The sequence below is a fragment of the Triticum aestivum genome, chromosome 6D (genome assembly GCF_018294505.1).
Source record: "Triticum aestivum cultivar Chinese Spring chromosome 6D, IWGSC CS RefSeq v2.1, whole genome shotgun sequence".
Lineage (NCBI taxonomy): Eukaryota > Viridiplantae > Streptophyta > Magnoliopsida > Poales > Poaceae > Triticum > Triticum aestivum.
In genome coordinates this window covers 168,805,355-168,821,570 of record NC_057811.1, presented here as the reverse complement: position 1 = coordinate 168,821,570, position 16,216 = coordinate 168,805,355, and the positions used below count along the sequence as shown (strand labels likewise).

At 47.5% G+C, this 16,216-nt stretch overlaps 1 protein-coding gene, 1 long non-coding RNA gene and 1 pseudogene across 2 annotated transcripts; 2 read left to right on the top strand and 1 right to left on the bottom strand.

The window, feature by feature from the left end:
* Positions 1–1,558: 1,558 nt before the first annotated feature.
* Positions 1,559–11,383, bottom strand: LOC123144339 (uncharacterized). Its single transcript, XR_006471382.1, has 3 exons — positions 11,152–11,383; positions 4,935–5,040; positions 1,559–1,840 (listed from the first exon to the last, which is right to left on the bottom strand). It is a non-coding gene; the product is annotated as an uncharacterized lncRNA (long non-coding RNA).
* LOC123144338 (ABC transporter G family member 39) lies at positions 3,496–10,515 on the top strand. Its single transcript, XM_044563440.1, has 23 exons — positions 3,496–4,182; positions 4,281–4,401; positions 4,529–4,617; positions 4,694–4,778; positions 4,914–5,073; positions 5,156–5,232; positions 5,355–5,405; positions 5,482–5,572; positions 5,672–5,973; positions 6,088–6,369; positions 6,451–6,928; positions 7,009–7,112; positions 7,190–7,352; positions 7,442–7,564; positions 7,646–7,755; positions 7,849–8,181; positions 8,287–8,577; positions 8,671–8,754; positions 8,844–8,977; positions 9,057–9,284; positions 9,379–9,550; positions 9,647–9,901; positions 9,999–10,515. The coding sequence occupies exons 1-23, from the start codon at positions 3,830–3,832 to the stop codon at positions 10,257–10,259; spliced, it is 4,347 nt and encodes a 1,448-aa protein (XP_044419375.1). The 5' UTR covers positions 3,496–3,829; the 3' UTR covers positions 10,260–10,515.
* Positions 11,384–13,664: 2,281 nt separating the features above from the next.
* On the top strand, positions 13,665–13,748 carry LOC123146602 (uncharacterized; annotated as a pseudogene).
* The last annotated feature ends 2,468 nt before the right edge of the window (positions 13,749–16,216 follow it).

Here is a 16,216-nt window from a genome sequence, read left to right as displayed (position 1 = left end):
GATGATAGTAGTACGAGCAGTACAAGTCTGGCAGGCGGGAGAGAGAAGGTCCCTCGTCAAGCAAAATGACCGTCGAGGTCCACTGCAACCAGTACCCGTATATCTCTGTGTACCATTCTCGTTCGAAGAATCACACCAGCTGCAGCAGCACAGCACTACAATCCAATTATCCGACAGCCGGCGGGCTATCCATCCTTGACTAGACCGGAGGCGCCGTGACTTGATCTACCTTGGCGTACCATGCATACGTACAACAAATGGTGCCGATCCGTCAGCCGCCCTGATTGTCCTGTTCGTGGCGTCGAGAAGCGCAGGCCCTTGTTGACCGGCCGCTCGTGAACTGTTGACGCGGCGCGGTGCACCGAGGGGGACGGCAGTGGAGACGTGGCCTGCTAGACTCCTCGTACGTACGCGCGCACTACTTACTTCCTAGCGACGGAACCAGGATGCATGACGGGACAGGACGTGGTGTGAGCGAGCCGGTCCGTCGCGGCAACGACGAGCCGCTGACCAATGGAGTAGAATGCAATTCCAATTGCATTTGCAACACGTGCATTTGCGACCTTCTCAAGCAGCGCCTCGCCTCCTCCCCTGTTCGGCGTGCGGGGCAGCCTGGTCGGGCCGCGCTTCCTCTTGGTCGCCGGTTCTGTATAGGAGGCGCTGCTGGTGGCGGGGATCTAGTTCGGGCGAAATCCCTGGCCGGCCATGACCGGCCGCGCCGACGGCGACGCCTGAGGGCGCCGTTCCCCTCCTTGGAGGCGTCCGTATGGACTGATCTCCTCACTTCACCTTCCCCTAGGTCTCCCGGGCGAAAGCCCTAACTTTGTTGGGCGGCGGCGGCACTCACGGCGCCGTTCCCTTCTTGAAGCCTCCGCTTTGGGAACCTTGGGATTGGGTGGCGCTTGTGGGTGGTGGGCGACGGCGGTGGTGCGGCCTTATCCTAGCATGGATTTACGTCCGTTGCTTGAAGATAGACTCGCATAGGTGGAGGTCGTCGGCTGGCGTCGTGGTGGCGTCAATGGCGGAGGACCTGCCAAGGCTCACGTAGGTAGAGGTCGTCGTTTGGCGTCGTGGTGGCGTCGATCGCGGAGGACCTGCCAATGTTGTCACCTCAATCTGCTTTGAAGATGGACCAGTGAAAGATGGCGGCGACGACACATGTGAGTGCGTCGGACCGGTTTGAGCCCCGGACCCGGCAGATGGCTTGGTCGGGGCCTCCGGCTTTAGATAGCTTAGGTGAGAGGTCTGGGTATGTGGCCCAGCTTGCACCCTTTCATCATTTGGATAGGAGTAGCGGCAGATGTTGCTAAGATGGTGGATTCAGGCATATTGTTGTTCTACTTTGTAAGGTCCTTAAGAATAATTAATAAAATGGCCGCATGCATCTCCCAGATGCAGAGGCCGGGGTCATTCTCCTTTTCCAAAAAAAAAATATATGTTGCATTCTATACAAGTATGTATATTTTTTCAAATTTGTTGAAAGAACAATAAAATATTCGGTTACCCCTCAATGTCCCGCCACAGTGCATTATTTTTAATCAAAGGTGTTCCCAACTTTTTATTAAAAAATCCAAGGCCAAGTATCCCACATCACAAACATTTACAGCTCTCGGTCACAACACAAAGTAGCTGCGGCAGATTATTACAAACATGGAGGAATTTAAAGTCTCGGACTAAGATAGATAGATCAATGCCAAGCTATCCTAAGCAACTCCCGATCAAGCAGCCGGAGATATTCAAGAAGCCACGTAGCTTGGGCACCGACATAGGGCACCTCCCAAAGTCAAACGAGTGCACCTGTCGAAGCCAGGATGCATTTCATACTTCGCCACCTTCAACCCTAGAAGACAAAATCATTGTGAAAACGCCATAAGCCCCACAGGTAACAGCAATAAAGATGCTAACAACTTCATAGTGTTTACTTTGTTTCCAGAAAAGAACTAGGTCATCAAAAGAACTGGGAATTGAGATATTGAGAATATCAGCAATCACGTTCCAAATACTTTTTGCAACAATGCAGACACAAAAATAGATGATGGATGGATTCTAGCTCATTACGAAAGACACATGTCAGATCATCAACATGTCTATGTTTAGCCAAGTTGTCTTGAGTGGACTCTTGTTATTAATAATGAGCCACAAGAAAACATGTACATTAGAGGAACCTTAATCTTCCAAATAGCATCTCAGTTCAGAAGAGGAACCCAATTTTGAGATCTAACTGAGTAGGAACAAAAAGGTTCAAGCAACCAAATGGGGAGCATCACTACTAGAAGTAAGAGTTACAATTTTGACCAAATTAAGCAAATCAAACCACTGACCCATGAGCACTTCATCAACACATCTCCTAAAGGATAACTTAAGAGAAGTACCATCCCACACCTGGGCAACAGAAGCATTTTATTGTTGACAAATTGCAAATAGATCCCAAAATTGGGTTTTCAGAGAAACATCAACAAGTCAAATGTTATGCGAAAAGGAGACACTTTGCCCATCACCAATCTTCCACTTGTAAAAGTATTTTTTTTTTGCAGAAGCAAAAGCCCAAGAGATACTTTTCCAAAAGGGAGACCTCTGTCTAGGATTGGCCGACAAAATGTTAGGTTTGTCAGTAACATACTTACATTCCAGAAGTTTTTTCCAATCACTGGGTCTACCATCAAACAATCTCTTACTTCAAAAGGCCAACATTGCCAAATTAAAATCCCTAAGATTAGGGACACCCGTACCCCCAAATTCTTTTTTTCTGGAGATTAAACCCCAAGTAGCAAGATGGTACTTATGATCATTGCCCAAGTTGCCCAAGAAGAAATGAGTCATTTGGGAAGTGATGGCATCAATGGCCCACTTACAAAACTTCATGATAGACATAAGGTAAGTAGGAATACTAGCAATGCACGTGCCGAGGAGGATAAGTTTACCCATATAGGAAAGATTCTGTCTAACCAACCAGAGATGTCTTCAATAATTCTGTCAATAATAGGTTGTATGTCTCCTTTCTAAGTTTTTTTTTATAAAATGGAAGGGGCACACCCAAATTCTTAAAAGGGAAGGAGCCAAGTTGACGACAGAAACCTAGTAAAGCAACTAGCTAGTAGCTACATCATCGTCTACATGAATAGTGTGAGGGTCATTTTTGTGAAAATTAATTTTGATCCAGAGAATTAATTTTCGTCACAATGCATGTTTGAGAATCATTTCGTTCTAGTAATGTGAAATCAAGAGAGTGGCTAGCCAACGTCACAAACAAGCATCCCCTAACCGACGTTTACCTGCAGCCACCGCCACACGGCCGGCCGGCCCGCCGGCTTGAAAGTCCAGTTCCCTGATCTCCGTACGTAATCCCTCCGATCCACCGATGGACGGCCACGGGCGCCCGCCGCGTCCGGGCTGGACGGCAGCGTCCGTCCGACAGAGGCGACCTGAACGGGTCAAGCCGTTCATGCGCTGGGGCGCTGGGCGGGTCAAACCATGCACGCTCGAGCCTAGTCCGACTAGAGAGCAGTAGAGCCGAACGACAAGGACCCATGCGATTCCACGCCCGCCACCCTGGTACGTAGTCGTACTCTCGATCACGACGCCCTAATCGCGCCACTAAACCGCGTGTTCGCCGGCAAGCCGACGGCGCGGGAGCGCGGGCATATATAGCTCGTGCCCCGGCACCTTCTCCTCAGACAGTCCGTCAGTCAGTCAGTCATCAGCCACTGACGAAGCCATTTCCAACCCTCTCGTACGCATCTTCCACGAGAGCATCAGCAAAGCAAGAATAAAGGCAGCTAGCAGCACGAACAACGGCGGCTAGCGGCTGAAGGAGGAGGAGGAGGGGCCGATGGAGATCGTGAGGATGGGAAGCTCGGCGGGGGGCGGGAGCGGCGTGCGGCGGACGGCGTCGTCCTGGCGTGGGGCGTCGGGGAGGAGCGACGCCTTCGGGCGGTCGGCCAGGGAGGAGGACGACGAGGAGGCGCTGCGCTGGGCGGCCATCGAGAAGCTCCCCACGTACGACCGCATGCGCAAGGGCATCCTGCTCCCCGGCGCCGTCGCCGGCGTCGGCGGCGCCGGGCAGGAGGTGGACATCCAGGGGCTCGGCCTCAACGAGAGGAAGAACCTCATCGAGCGCCTCATACGCACCGCCGAGGAGGACAACGAGCGCTTCCTCCTCAAGCTCCGCGACCGGATGGAGCGGTGCGTCTCGGCTCAATTCATCACCTCGCTTCCGTAGCTCTGTTCATCCATTTCTCTCTCCCGGCACGACGGGCGCTGATGTTTGATGTGCTTGGCAGGGTTGGGATCGAGAACCCGACGATCGAGGTGCGGTTCCAGAACCTCAACATCGACGCCGAGGCCTACGTCGGCAACCGGGGAATCCCGACGTTCATCAACTTCTTCTCCAACAAAATCATGGTATGCATCTTATTCTTCGGCACAGCAGCTTCATGATCCTTCACTCATGGAATGGGAGAACCGAACAAAGTTCACGCTGAGTGGTTCCAACTCCAGCTTCTGATCCTTGTTTGTTTGAATCCTTCAGAATGTGCTGAGTGCTCTGCGCATCGTGTCAAGCGGGAAGAGGCCCATCTCTATCATCCATGACATCAGCGGAATCGTAAGGCCCGGCAGGTGAGCGAGAGATCACGGACCTGTTTGTTTTGCATCATCTCACAGTTCTTTCCATAATCTTGTGGAGTTTCTTCAGGATGTCCTTGTTGCTTGGCCCCCCTGGGTCTGGAAAAACTAGCCTACTCCTGGCACTGGCAGGGAAGCTGGACTCAACTCTCAAGGTACCACATCTTCACATCCTTTCGTGATTTTGAGTACTCTGTTTTTTCGTTCGGATACAGAAATTTGCAGTATGATCAGGGAAGATATAGAGATGTAAGCTGTAACATGATGAATTTAAAATTGGAAATGTTCAGGTGTCAGGGAGAGTGACTTACAACGGGCATGACATGCATGAATTTGTCCCCCAGAGGACATCAGCGTACATCGGGCAGCATGATCTTCACATCGGTGAAATGACGGTGAGGGAGACGCTGGCCTTCTCTGCGAGATGTCAAGGAGTCGGAACCCGTTACGGTAGGTGACATGGGAGCTGGAAAAAGGATATCTAGCTATTCACAAATTGTACAGTGATTCTTATCGTGGTTTCAAATTGCAGACATGCTTACTGAACTCTCAAGAAGGGAGAAAGAAGCCAACATCAAGCCAGATCCTGACATTGATGTCTACATGAAGGTGAGCTGTTATTCCATACGGATCAAAACCCCAGCTTATTTAGAAGTAACGATATTTGCCTTTTTGAAGAGAATCGAAATAAACTAGAATTACTAAGTTATTCTGCTCCTCTGTCCAAACAGGCCATCTCTGTGGAAGGTCAAGAGAGCGTGATCACAGATTACATCCTCAAAGTGAGCACCATACATAACATGAAAAATAAGCCAAACAAGTGCATATGCCCCTGACACACTTGCCTCCGTCGTGCAGATTTTGGGTCTGGAAATATGTGCAGATACAATGGTTGGCGACGGTATGATCAGAGGCATCTCAGGAGGACAAAAGAAGCGTGTCACCACAGGTATATGCAATATGCAGTGAAGGAAATAAATGCGCATAATGATGCCCTTTTGATCATGACAGTGAAATCAGATCTCTAAAATCATTGAAATTTAAATAGGCGAGATGCTTGTCGGGCCAGCAAAGGCACTGTTTATGGATGAAATCTCCACTGGTCTGGACAGCTCCACAACGTACCAGATCATCAACTCCCTCAGGCAATCTGTCCACATCCTTGGTGGCACGGCGTTAATCGCGTTGCTTCAGCCCGCGCCTGAAACATACGAGCTCTTTGATGACATTGTTCTGCTCACCGAGGGGAAAATCGTGTACCAGGGTCCTCGAGAAAGTGTCCTTGAGTTCTTTGAGGCCGTCGGATTCAGATGCCCTGAGAGGAAAGGCGTTGCAGACTTCTTGCAAGAAGTATGTGATACACAGGAGTTCTCTGTGCTGCATTTTTTTTTTTGAAAGAAACTCCCTATGCTACATGTTAGGACTAGGAACTCAAACTTGACATTTTTCATTGTGAATGCACAGGTAACATCTAGGAAGGATCAGCACCAGTACTGGTGCCGAAATGACGAGCCATACCGATACATCTCGGTCAACGACTTCACGGAGGCATTCAAAGCATTCCATGTTGGCCGCAAGATGGGCTCAGAGCTCAGGGTGCCGTTTGATCGAACCAGGAACCACCCTGCTGCGCTCACTACTTCCAAGTTCGGTATCAGCAAGATGGAGCTTCTTAAGGCATGCGTCTCTAGGGAGTGGCTGCTGATGAAGAGGAACTCGTTTGTTTACATCTTTAAGATAGTCCAGGTTTGCATCCTGCTTGTTGAAATCTTCCTCAATTTTGAACTCGGATAGTGAAGTCTGATGAATGTTACGTGTTTGTACCAGCTCATAATCCTTGGGACCATCGCAATGACTGTCTTCTTGCGTACGGAGATGCACCGGAACTCAGTCGAGGATGGAGTGATCTACATGGGCGCGATGTTCCTCGGCCTGGTCACGCATTTATTCAATGCATTCGCCGAGCTCGCCATGAGCATTGCAAAGCTGCCCATATTCTACAAGCAGAGGGACCTGCTCTTCTATCCATCATGGGCGTATGGATTGCCTACATGGCTGCTCAAGATCCCGATATCATTTCTGGAGTGTGCCGTATGGATCTGCATGACTTACTATGTCATCGGCTTCGATCCAAACATCGAAAGGTTCTTCCGCCATTACCTGCTGCTTGTGCTGATCAGCCAGATGGCATCGGGTCTCTTCCGGGTTCTTGCTGCATTAGGAAGGGATATGGTTGTTGCAGACACGTTTGGGTCGTTTGCTCAGCTTGTTCTTCTGGTTCTTGGTGGCTTCTTGATAGCTAGAGGTATGTCGAATCTCCCTCTATTCAGCATCTGTTCATGTAGTCAACTGTCAAGAACATCATGCCGAGTTCTATTTCTGCAGATAACATCAAGGCATGGTGGATTTGGGGCTACTGGTGCTCCCCTCTGATGTATGCCCAGAACGCCATAGCGGTGAACGAGTTCCTTGGGCATAGTTGGAGGATGGTAATGCAGCGTCTCCTGGACCCTTGACCAGTCGACTTTCAGACAGATAATTTATAAAAATGCCAATCTTTGCACAGGTTGTTGATCCGACAGACAGCAATGACACGCTTGGCGTACAAGTCTTGAAGTCGCGCGGCATCTTTGTCGACCCAAACTGGTACTGGATCGGTGTTGGTGCCTTACTTGGGTACATCATGCTCTTCAATGTACTCTTCATTGTGTTCCTCGACTTGCTTGACCGTGAGTACCTTCTCACCAGCCGTAAAATGCATTGATTCGCGCATCGTTAACATCTTACGTTGGCGCTGACATCCTTCTTCTATCCACAGCACTTGGAAAGGGCCAAAATGTTGTTTCTGAAGAGGAACTGATGGAGAAGCATGTGAACCGCACCGGAGAAAATGTAGAGTTGCTGCTTCTTGGAAACGATTCCGAGAATTCACCTTCCAATGGTCAGTAGAAATTCTTGCATAGACTGCATCAAGGAACGCATTTCCACCGCTGCATCATTGTGACAAGTGTAACAAATGCAGGAGGAGGAGAAATCACTGGCGCTGACACCAGGGAGAGGGGAATGGCACTTCCATTTACTCCCTTGTCAATCACATTCGACAATATCAGATATTCTGTGGACATGCCTCAGGTAAGCATAACCAAGAAGTTCTATCCCGGGTTCAACGCAGCGGCAGCTGGTACTAATGACAGATACTAATTGTGATGCACAAATCTTTGACAGGAAATGAAAGACAAAGGTATTACTGAAGACCGGCTAGTGCTCCTGAAAGGTGTAAGCGGAGCTTTCAGGCCAGGAGTTCTTACAGCATTGATGGGCGTCAGCGGGGCGGGAAAGACCACTCTGATGGATGTGTTGGCGGGACGGAAAACTGGCGGTTACATTGAAGGAGACATCAACATCTCTGGATACCCGAAGAACCAAGAAACTTTTGCCCGGATTGCTGGTTACTGTGAGCAGAATGATATACATTCTCCACATGTCACCGTTTATGAATCCCTCGTGTACTCGGCGTGGCTCCGATTGTCCCCTGATGTAGACTCAGAAGCAAGACAGGTAAGTTGAATGACCTTTGTTCTGCTAGTTCATAAGTAGCTCATCGTAAAATACACACTGCAACTGATCTCTGGAGTACTGAACTGATCCATTTTATGAATTCAGATGTTTGTGGAACAAGTCATGGATCTCGTCGAGCTGACATCATTGAGGGGAGCATTGGTGGGACTGCCAGGAGTGAATGGTTTATCCACCGAACAGCGTAAAAGGCTCACCATTGCTGTTGAGCTTGTTGCCAACCCCTCCATCATATTCATGGATGAACCAACTTCTGGACTGGACGCAAGGGCAGCTGCCATCGTGATGAGGGCGGTCAGAAACACAGTAGACACAGGAAGAACAGTTGTCTGTACCATCCACCAGCCCAGCATCGACATATTTGAAGCTTTTGATGAGGTAAATTGCAGCAAGGACAAGGAAATTGTGTGATCTGTAGAAGTATTGATTGTCTCATGTGAGAACTCACTTGTTATTCTTGAATATTTACAGTTGTTCCTGATGAAACGGGGAGGAGAAGAAATTTATGTCGGCCCCTTGGGACACAACTCATGCCATCTGATCGATTACTTTGAGGTGAGGCTCCTTACTGATCTATTGGATAGAGCAACCGATTTCCAATTTATAGCATGCATGATGAACCTTGCTTGGTGCCCCAAATGCAGGGCATACAAGGTGTGAAGAAAATCAAGGATGGATACAACCCTGCAACCTGGATGTTAGAAGTGACCACCCTAGCTCAGGAAGATGCCTTGGGTCTCAACTTTGCCGAAGTATACATGAATTCTGACCTATACCGGTATGTTGCAGTCTCAGAGCGTTGTTTCTGTATGTTTGTATACTTCTCCATCATTTCACTGATTCAAATGCATCATCAGGAGGAACAAAGCTTTGATAAGTGAACTAAGCACACCTCCACCTGGATCGACGGACCTGTACTTCTCAAAACAGTACGCGCAGTCCTTCTTCACACAATGTGTTGCTTGCCTGTGGAAGCAGCACAAGTCATATTGGAGAAATCCATCATACACTGCAACTAGAATCTTCTTCACGACGGTTATCGCCCTCATCTTTGGCACCATCTTTTTGAACCTAGGACAGAAAGTGTAAGTACCTTCGCTAACAACTCCAGATGAGACACTGATACATAATGACACAGCGTGAGAAAGAAACTTATTTGTACTTCATCTTTCCTTTCAGCGGCAAGAGACAAGACCTGTTCAATTCTTTGGGTTCCATGTACGCAGCAGTTATTTTCATTGGAATTCAGAATGGCCAATGCGTTCAACCTATTGTCGACGTCGAGCGAACAGTTTTTTACCGAGAAAAGGCTGCTGGGATGTACTCTGCTCTACCCTATGCTTTTGCACAGGTATTGCTCGTCCCAGAAGATTTGAAAGAAAAGATAGCACTTTTCTTCCTTCAACATTTTTTTAAAATAAAATATAATGATTTAACCATTCAACAGGTTTTCATTGAGATCCCACACGTCTTCCTGCAGACCATTATTTATGGTCTGATTGTTTACAGCTTGATTGGCTTGGACTGGGCATTTATGAAATTCTTCTGGTACATGTTCTTCATGTTCTTCACTTTCCTGTACTTCACATTTTATGGGATGATGGCGGTCGCTATGACGCCAAACAGTGACATTGCTGCCATAGTGGCAACTGCATTCTATGCGGTATGGAATATCTTTGCCGGCTTCCTAGTCCCCCGATCAGTAAGTGTCCTATGACTGGTTTATTTGCAGTGAACCAACCTCTACATTTTCTCCATACTGTCGATGCTAAACTATATGTGTCTTGTCTGGCTTGCAGAGGATACCAATATGGTGGAGGTGGTACTCATGGGCATGCCCGGTGGCATGGACACTCTACGGGCTTGTTGCCTCACAATATGGAGACATCGCAGACGTTAGGCTGGAGGATGGGGAACAAGTGAACGCTTTCATCCACAGATTCTTTGGATTCAGGCATGATTACGTAGGTTTTATGGCTGTCGGTGTTGTAGGATTCACTGTTCTCTTCGCTTTCGTTTTTGCCTTCTCTATCAAAGTCTTGAACTTCCAAAGAAGATAGAGAGGCTATCTGAAAACAGCTTCAGATCGCCATAGCTAATAGAGTGTTGGCTTGGCAGTAGGGAACACAGGAAAGTAAGTTTAGAGGCACAAATATTTGGTATCCGTTTCTCATGCAATTAACATATTTCTTAGATCAGCAGTTCAATTATGTATATATACTGTATACTGTAACTATCAGAGAAGGGCCCGTTGTAATTTTGTAAAATTGCCAAAAGTTCAAATATTTTTATGCAAGATTGTCTATCTTTGGTTCAGTTGATACATGTTCCCTTCGAAAAGCCCATTACCGACTAACATGGCCAAAAAGATGACTTGGCTTATATAGTTCCGAAGAATATTGTGGGAAACTTAACAAATTTCCAGTGAAAACTAGCTTTGGAAACTGGTAGTATAATCAAGATTTGTGAATGGTGATGCGCTGTGTTTGTGTTCAGCATACGAATTGCTCGTTCACAAGTACTCCCTCTGTAAACAAATGTAAGACGTTTTGGCAGTTTAAATATCATTGTAGCACTTGGAAAATAGAGCCTTAATGAACCTTAAAGAAGAAGAAGGAACTCGCATTTCAACGACTAACAGGGTGCTGCTATCTGGCTGAATGTATTCACATTTTCAATTGTTGAGGTGTCTCAAATTCAGTTACTATCTTATTTCAACAACTAACAGGGTGGAAAGCTATTGTGTCTCAAATTGTTTTGTTATAAAAGCGATAATTTTGGAGCAGCAAACATGATTTCATCATAGCCCTGAGTTTTTTTCTTTTGAGATTATAGCCCTGAGAATTCGAAACAGTAGCATAAGACTAATGCTGGTAGAATCGACACTAGCTAATGAACTCTGAGAACAGGCATCCACTTCCGCCAGATTCTGCAGATTTGAGTACGGACTACCTGAAGGAGTGTCGCGGTCCCCTGCACACCCAATCGATCCCACCACCGAATCAACATCGACTCCTCTGCCTCCATCACGGGCGCAGCAGCACCTCAACCTCGTCTGCTTCAGAGCAAAGCTCCCCCTTCCGGCCCTACCAGGCTCCCCCCCGCGGGCTCCGGCGGCCGCCGCTCCTAGTCCGCAGGGTGCCTTGGAATCCGCGCGAGCCCCCGGGGGAGGTTTTCTTTTTTACAGCGCCATTTCCATTTGAGATAATTGCACATGTTCGTTCCAGCCGGCTGATAACTCGTTGGCGTCGGACGCCTCGTTTGCCTTCCACGTGTCCCTTACACCGCACGATTTGAATCACTCTAATGCAGTGGCGGTGCTACTAGGAGTCAAAGCAAGTGATGTCAAAGCTATGTGCATGTGGATAGCATATCAGGTGCTACCGACCTGCCCATGCTACCATGCCACGGAACAATGGCACCCGTCAAAGCATAAATGAAGGGATAGGAATAGGATGCAACGTCTGGTGTTCTTTTCTATACAGCCTCTTAAAAGATGCTTCACTTCTCAGATTTTTTCTACTCTATGGCATGAATACCAACGACACCCAAAAATTGGCCAAAATTAGATGAAAACAGAAAAATCTAGAGGCATCCCTACTAGCCCTGGACAAAACAGATTCAGCAGCAATATCACAGTCCCCGCATAGGTCCTCGTGGTCTATCACCGCATCAAGTGGAGCAACTACATGATATGTGAATTTGAAATCTATGTTGCATGCACGCCTTCATTTGAGTAACATGGACATTGAGGAGCAAGATTGAGAAACAAAAGGAGAAATGAACACCAACTTGGACTAAAACAGAAATAGGTAGCTCAAATTGTACATGTGCTTTTTGCGCACCGCACTTGATTGGTTGCTCTTCCTCGTCTTCCATGTTTCCAAAGGAAAGCGATTTGGTAGAAGGAACTAAGAATGGGAAAGGACCTGGAATGAGAAGAAGACCAAATATAAGAATGCAGATATAAATGTGCCACGGACTAGAACATCCCTTCGCAATATTTCACTTTCTCAGGGTGGTTCCTAAACATTATATACAGGGTGCTTCCACACCAATCCTGTTCGTCCGATATGAATCCATTGGTTGTCATTGCACCGTAGCATGGGAAACATCCGTATCACTGGATATGTTCACTGTACACATGCATATACGTAGGCAAACTACTATAAAACGTAGGTGTATTAGTGCTGCTAATCCAACTTTTGTGATGTCACTTGACATCATATACAACATGTAGCACCGACACTAACTCTAATGTACTGGCTCTTAACTTGACATGTCATAGATAGTGGATTTTTTTAGATAATTATCAAAGTGCATTGTCTCTTACTTCTGTATTGCATTTAATCGGATTAAGGATTATATTTGCATCTTAATCTTGTGGCCTAGTGGTAGAAAGAAAGAAACAAGTGAATAATAGGAAGATAAGCCATAACAAATTAAATCATTAATTACACTGCACCCAAACGAGCTAAGGGTCGTATATCCAGTAACTTATTCCCCGACTTCATAAACTCATCGATCTTATTTTTCATCGCCTCAACCTCTCCTTATCTCTTGAGCATCTCCATTGACACCTTCCTTCCATTAAGCCAACCCATCCTAGATGATGGAGTGGGACTTCTAGGTACACTTTCCTCTCCATCACCACCATCTTCCTCACCGTCGTCCATCTTGGAAGAAAAATGTTCCATGACTTCCCATGCATTGGAGCAGCGTCATCATTCCTTGATTTCCACTTGTCGTTGCTTTCCAACACATTCTAATAATGTTGAAGGCCAAATATTTATACTACAACTTGGCCATTTACCGATACCTATGTTGGATAATCTCATCCTACAACATACAAATGTTCAAAGTGTTGCAAATGTGATGTTGAAATACCTATACGGTATTTCTATGTGTGTACGTTGTTGTATTCATCTTGGAATTGATGTAATCCGGTTCATGTTGTTGTACAAATTGATCCCATCTCTTATAAGTTATCGTAGGGATCAAGTCTCGCACAACTTGAACCGACCTCCGTAAATCTCTCCTGTTATATACCAATCCCTTGAGTTAGCAGGTCACGGAGTGCCTCACCCAGATAATTTCCTTCTCTGGAAAGCTCAGGTACCCCACAGATCAGAGGCACAAGGATGTTTGGTTACCTCAACGGCACCACCGGAACGAGGTGGAGGTCTAGGAGCCGGATAAATCTGGCACAAAGAAGGTATCAAATCCATTGCACTAAATCTGGATTTATCAGGATCCCTCTCCCGAGAGGTCCTCGCTCAAGTCTCCCATATCACCTTTTCTGCATCACTTTGGAAGCTCCTTACAGTGATGCTTTCGTCTCAATCTCGTGTCTGAGAAATTCAACTTCGCACCTTGCTCGCAAATACAAAGAAGGGGGCATGACGTCGACTGCAAACTTCACCAAGATGAAAAGAATAGCAGATGAGATGGAAACCATCGGGAACAAGGTGGACGAAGATGATCTGATCTCACAAATCCTTGCGGGGCTGGACAACAACTATAATCCTTCTGTCTTTGCCATCTCTGCAATGACTAGTCGTGCAAATAGTTGTCCTTGTCCCTTGGCAATTTGTACGGGAAACTTCTTGTAGCAAAAGGGCGCCCTGAAGCCTAAAATTAGGCGGGCGAATAATCTGCCAATCATGCCAACAAAGGGGGGCGGGTCCAATGTATCTATAATTTTTTATTGCTCCATGCTATATTATCTACTGTTTTGGACATTATTGGGCTTTATTATCCACTTTTATAGTATTTTTGGGACTAACCTATTAACCGGAGGCCCAGCCCAGAATTGTTGTTTTTTGCCTATTTCAGAGTTTCGCAGAAAAAGAATATCAAACGGAGTCCAAACGGAATGAAACCTTCGGGAACGTGATTTTTAGGAAGATTATGATCCAGGAGACTTGGACCCTACGTCAAGAAAAAAAGGAGGAGGCCACGAGGTAGGGGGGCGCGCCCACCCCCCCAGGGCACGCCCTCCACCCTCGTGGGCCCCCTGTTGCTCCACCGACGTACTCCTTCCTCCTATATATACCTACGTACCCCCAAACGATCAGATACGGAGCCAAAAACCTAATTCCACCGCCGCAACCTTCTGTACCCACGAGATCCCATCTTGGGGCCTGTTCCGGAGCTCCGTCGGAGGGGGCATCCATCACGGAGGGCTTCTACATCAACACCATAGCCTCTCCGATGAAGTGTGAGTAGTTTACCTCAAACCTTCGGGTCCATAGTTAGTAGCTAGATGGCTTCCTCTCTCTTTTTGGATCTCAATACAATGTTCTCCCCCTCTCTCGTGGAGATCTATTCGATGTAATCTTCTTTTTGCGGTGTGTTTGTTGAGACCGATGAATTAAGGGTTTATGATCAAGATTATCTATGAACAATATTTGAATCTTCTCTGAATTCTTTTATGTATGATTGGTTATCTTTGCAAGTCTCTTCGAATTATCAGTTTGGTTTGGCCTACTAGATTGATCTTTCTTGCAATGGGAGAAGTGCTTAGCTTTGGGTTCAATCTTGCGGTGTCCTTTCCCAGTGACAGTAGGGGCAGCAAGGCATGTATTGTATTGTTGCCATCGAGGATAACAAGATGGGGTTTTTATCATATTGCATGAATTTCTCCCTCTACATCATGTCATCTTGCTTAAGGCGTTACTCTGTTTCCATGAACTTAATTCTCTAGATGCATGTTGGATAGCGGTCGATGAGTGGAGTAATAGTAGTAGATGCAGGCAGGAGTCGGTCTACTTGTCTCGGACGTGATGCCTATATACATGATCATACCTAGATATTCTCATAACTATGCTCAATTCTGTCAATTGCTCAACAGTAATTCGTTCACCCGCCGTAAAATACTTATGCTCTTGAGAGAAGCCACTAGTGAAACCTATGGCCCTCGGGTCTATCTTCATCATATTAATCTTCCAACACTTAGTTATTTCCTTTGCTTTTTTACTTTGCTTTTATTTTACTTTGCATCTTTATCATAAAAATACCAAAAATATTATCCTATCATATCTATCAGATCTCACTCTCGTAAGTGACCGTGAAGGGATTGACAACCCCTTATCATGTTGGTTGCGAGGATTTATTTGTATTGTGTAGGTGCGAGGGACTCGCGCGTAGCCTCCTACTGGATTGATACCTTGGTTCTCAAAAACTGAGGGAAATACTTACGCTACTTTGCTGCATCACCCTTTCCTCTTCAAGGGAAAACCAATGCAGTGCTCAAGAGGTAGCATTGCGCCGTCTCTGGCCTCCCCGCGTGCTCGCAACCCCCTTGTTGCACCGGCGCCTCTCGCTCGCCGGCGCTCGCCGTCGTCGTCCGCGACTCGCCGCACCTCTGCAGTGACCCTCCGCCGCCCCGCGCCATCCCGCTGCTCCCTCGCTCGCATCGGCGTCCCGCTCAGGCACGCGCACCCATGCTCGCCCTTCGCCTCGCTTCCTGCCTCGTCCGCCGTGGACAACGGCCCCGCCATCCCACTCGCCGCCTCGCCCGTGTGCCACCCGATCGCGGCCACCCCCGACGGCCACCGCGACCCCCCTGCCCCTGCCACTGCGCCCGCCTCTGCCCGCAACTCCCAGCGCCTCCCCTGCCGCTGCCCACCTCCGCAGCCGGTCCGCGGGCCCTGCGCCGGCCACCGCCTCCGCCGCGGCCCCTCGTTGGCCGCCGCCCAGGCTCGGCCTCCGCTCGGGCGCCAGCACGCCCCGGCGCCCGTAACCGCATCACCCAGCGCCCGCTTCCCCTGTGCCCGTTAAGGCCCTGGGCCACTGGACAAGGGGCCCAGCCCCTAGAACGTTTTTAAAAAAGGAATTAAAAAATAAAATAAAAATATCAATCAATTAATTAATTAACTTAATTAATTCTGTTTAAATTAACTAATTAACATTAATTAACCTAATAACAAGTTAACCTAATTAACCACTGTTAATTAGCTAAACAGTCCCTGACAAGTGGGACCCACCTGTCAGGTTGACTAGGTCAACGGTCAAC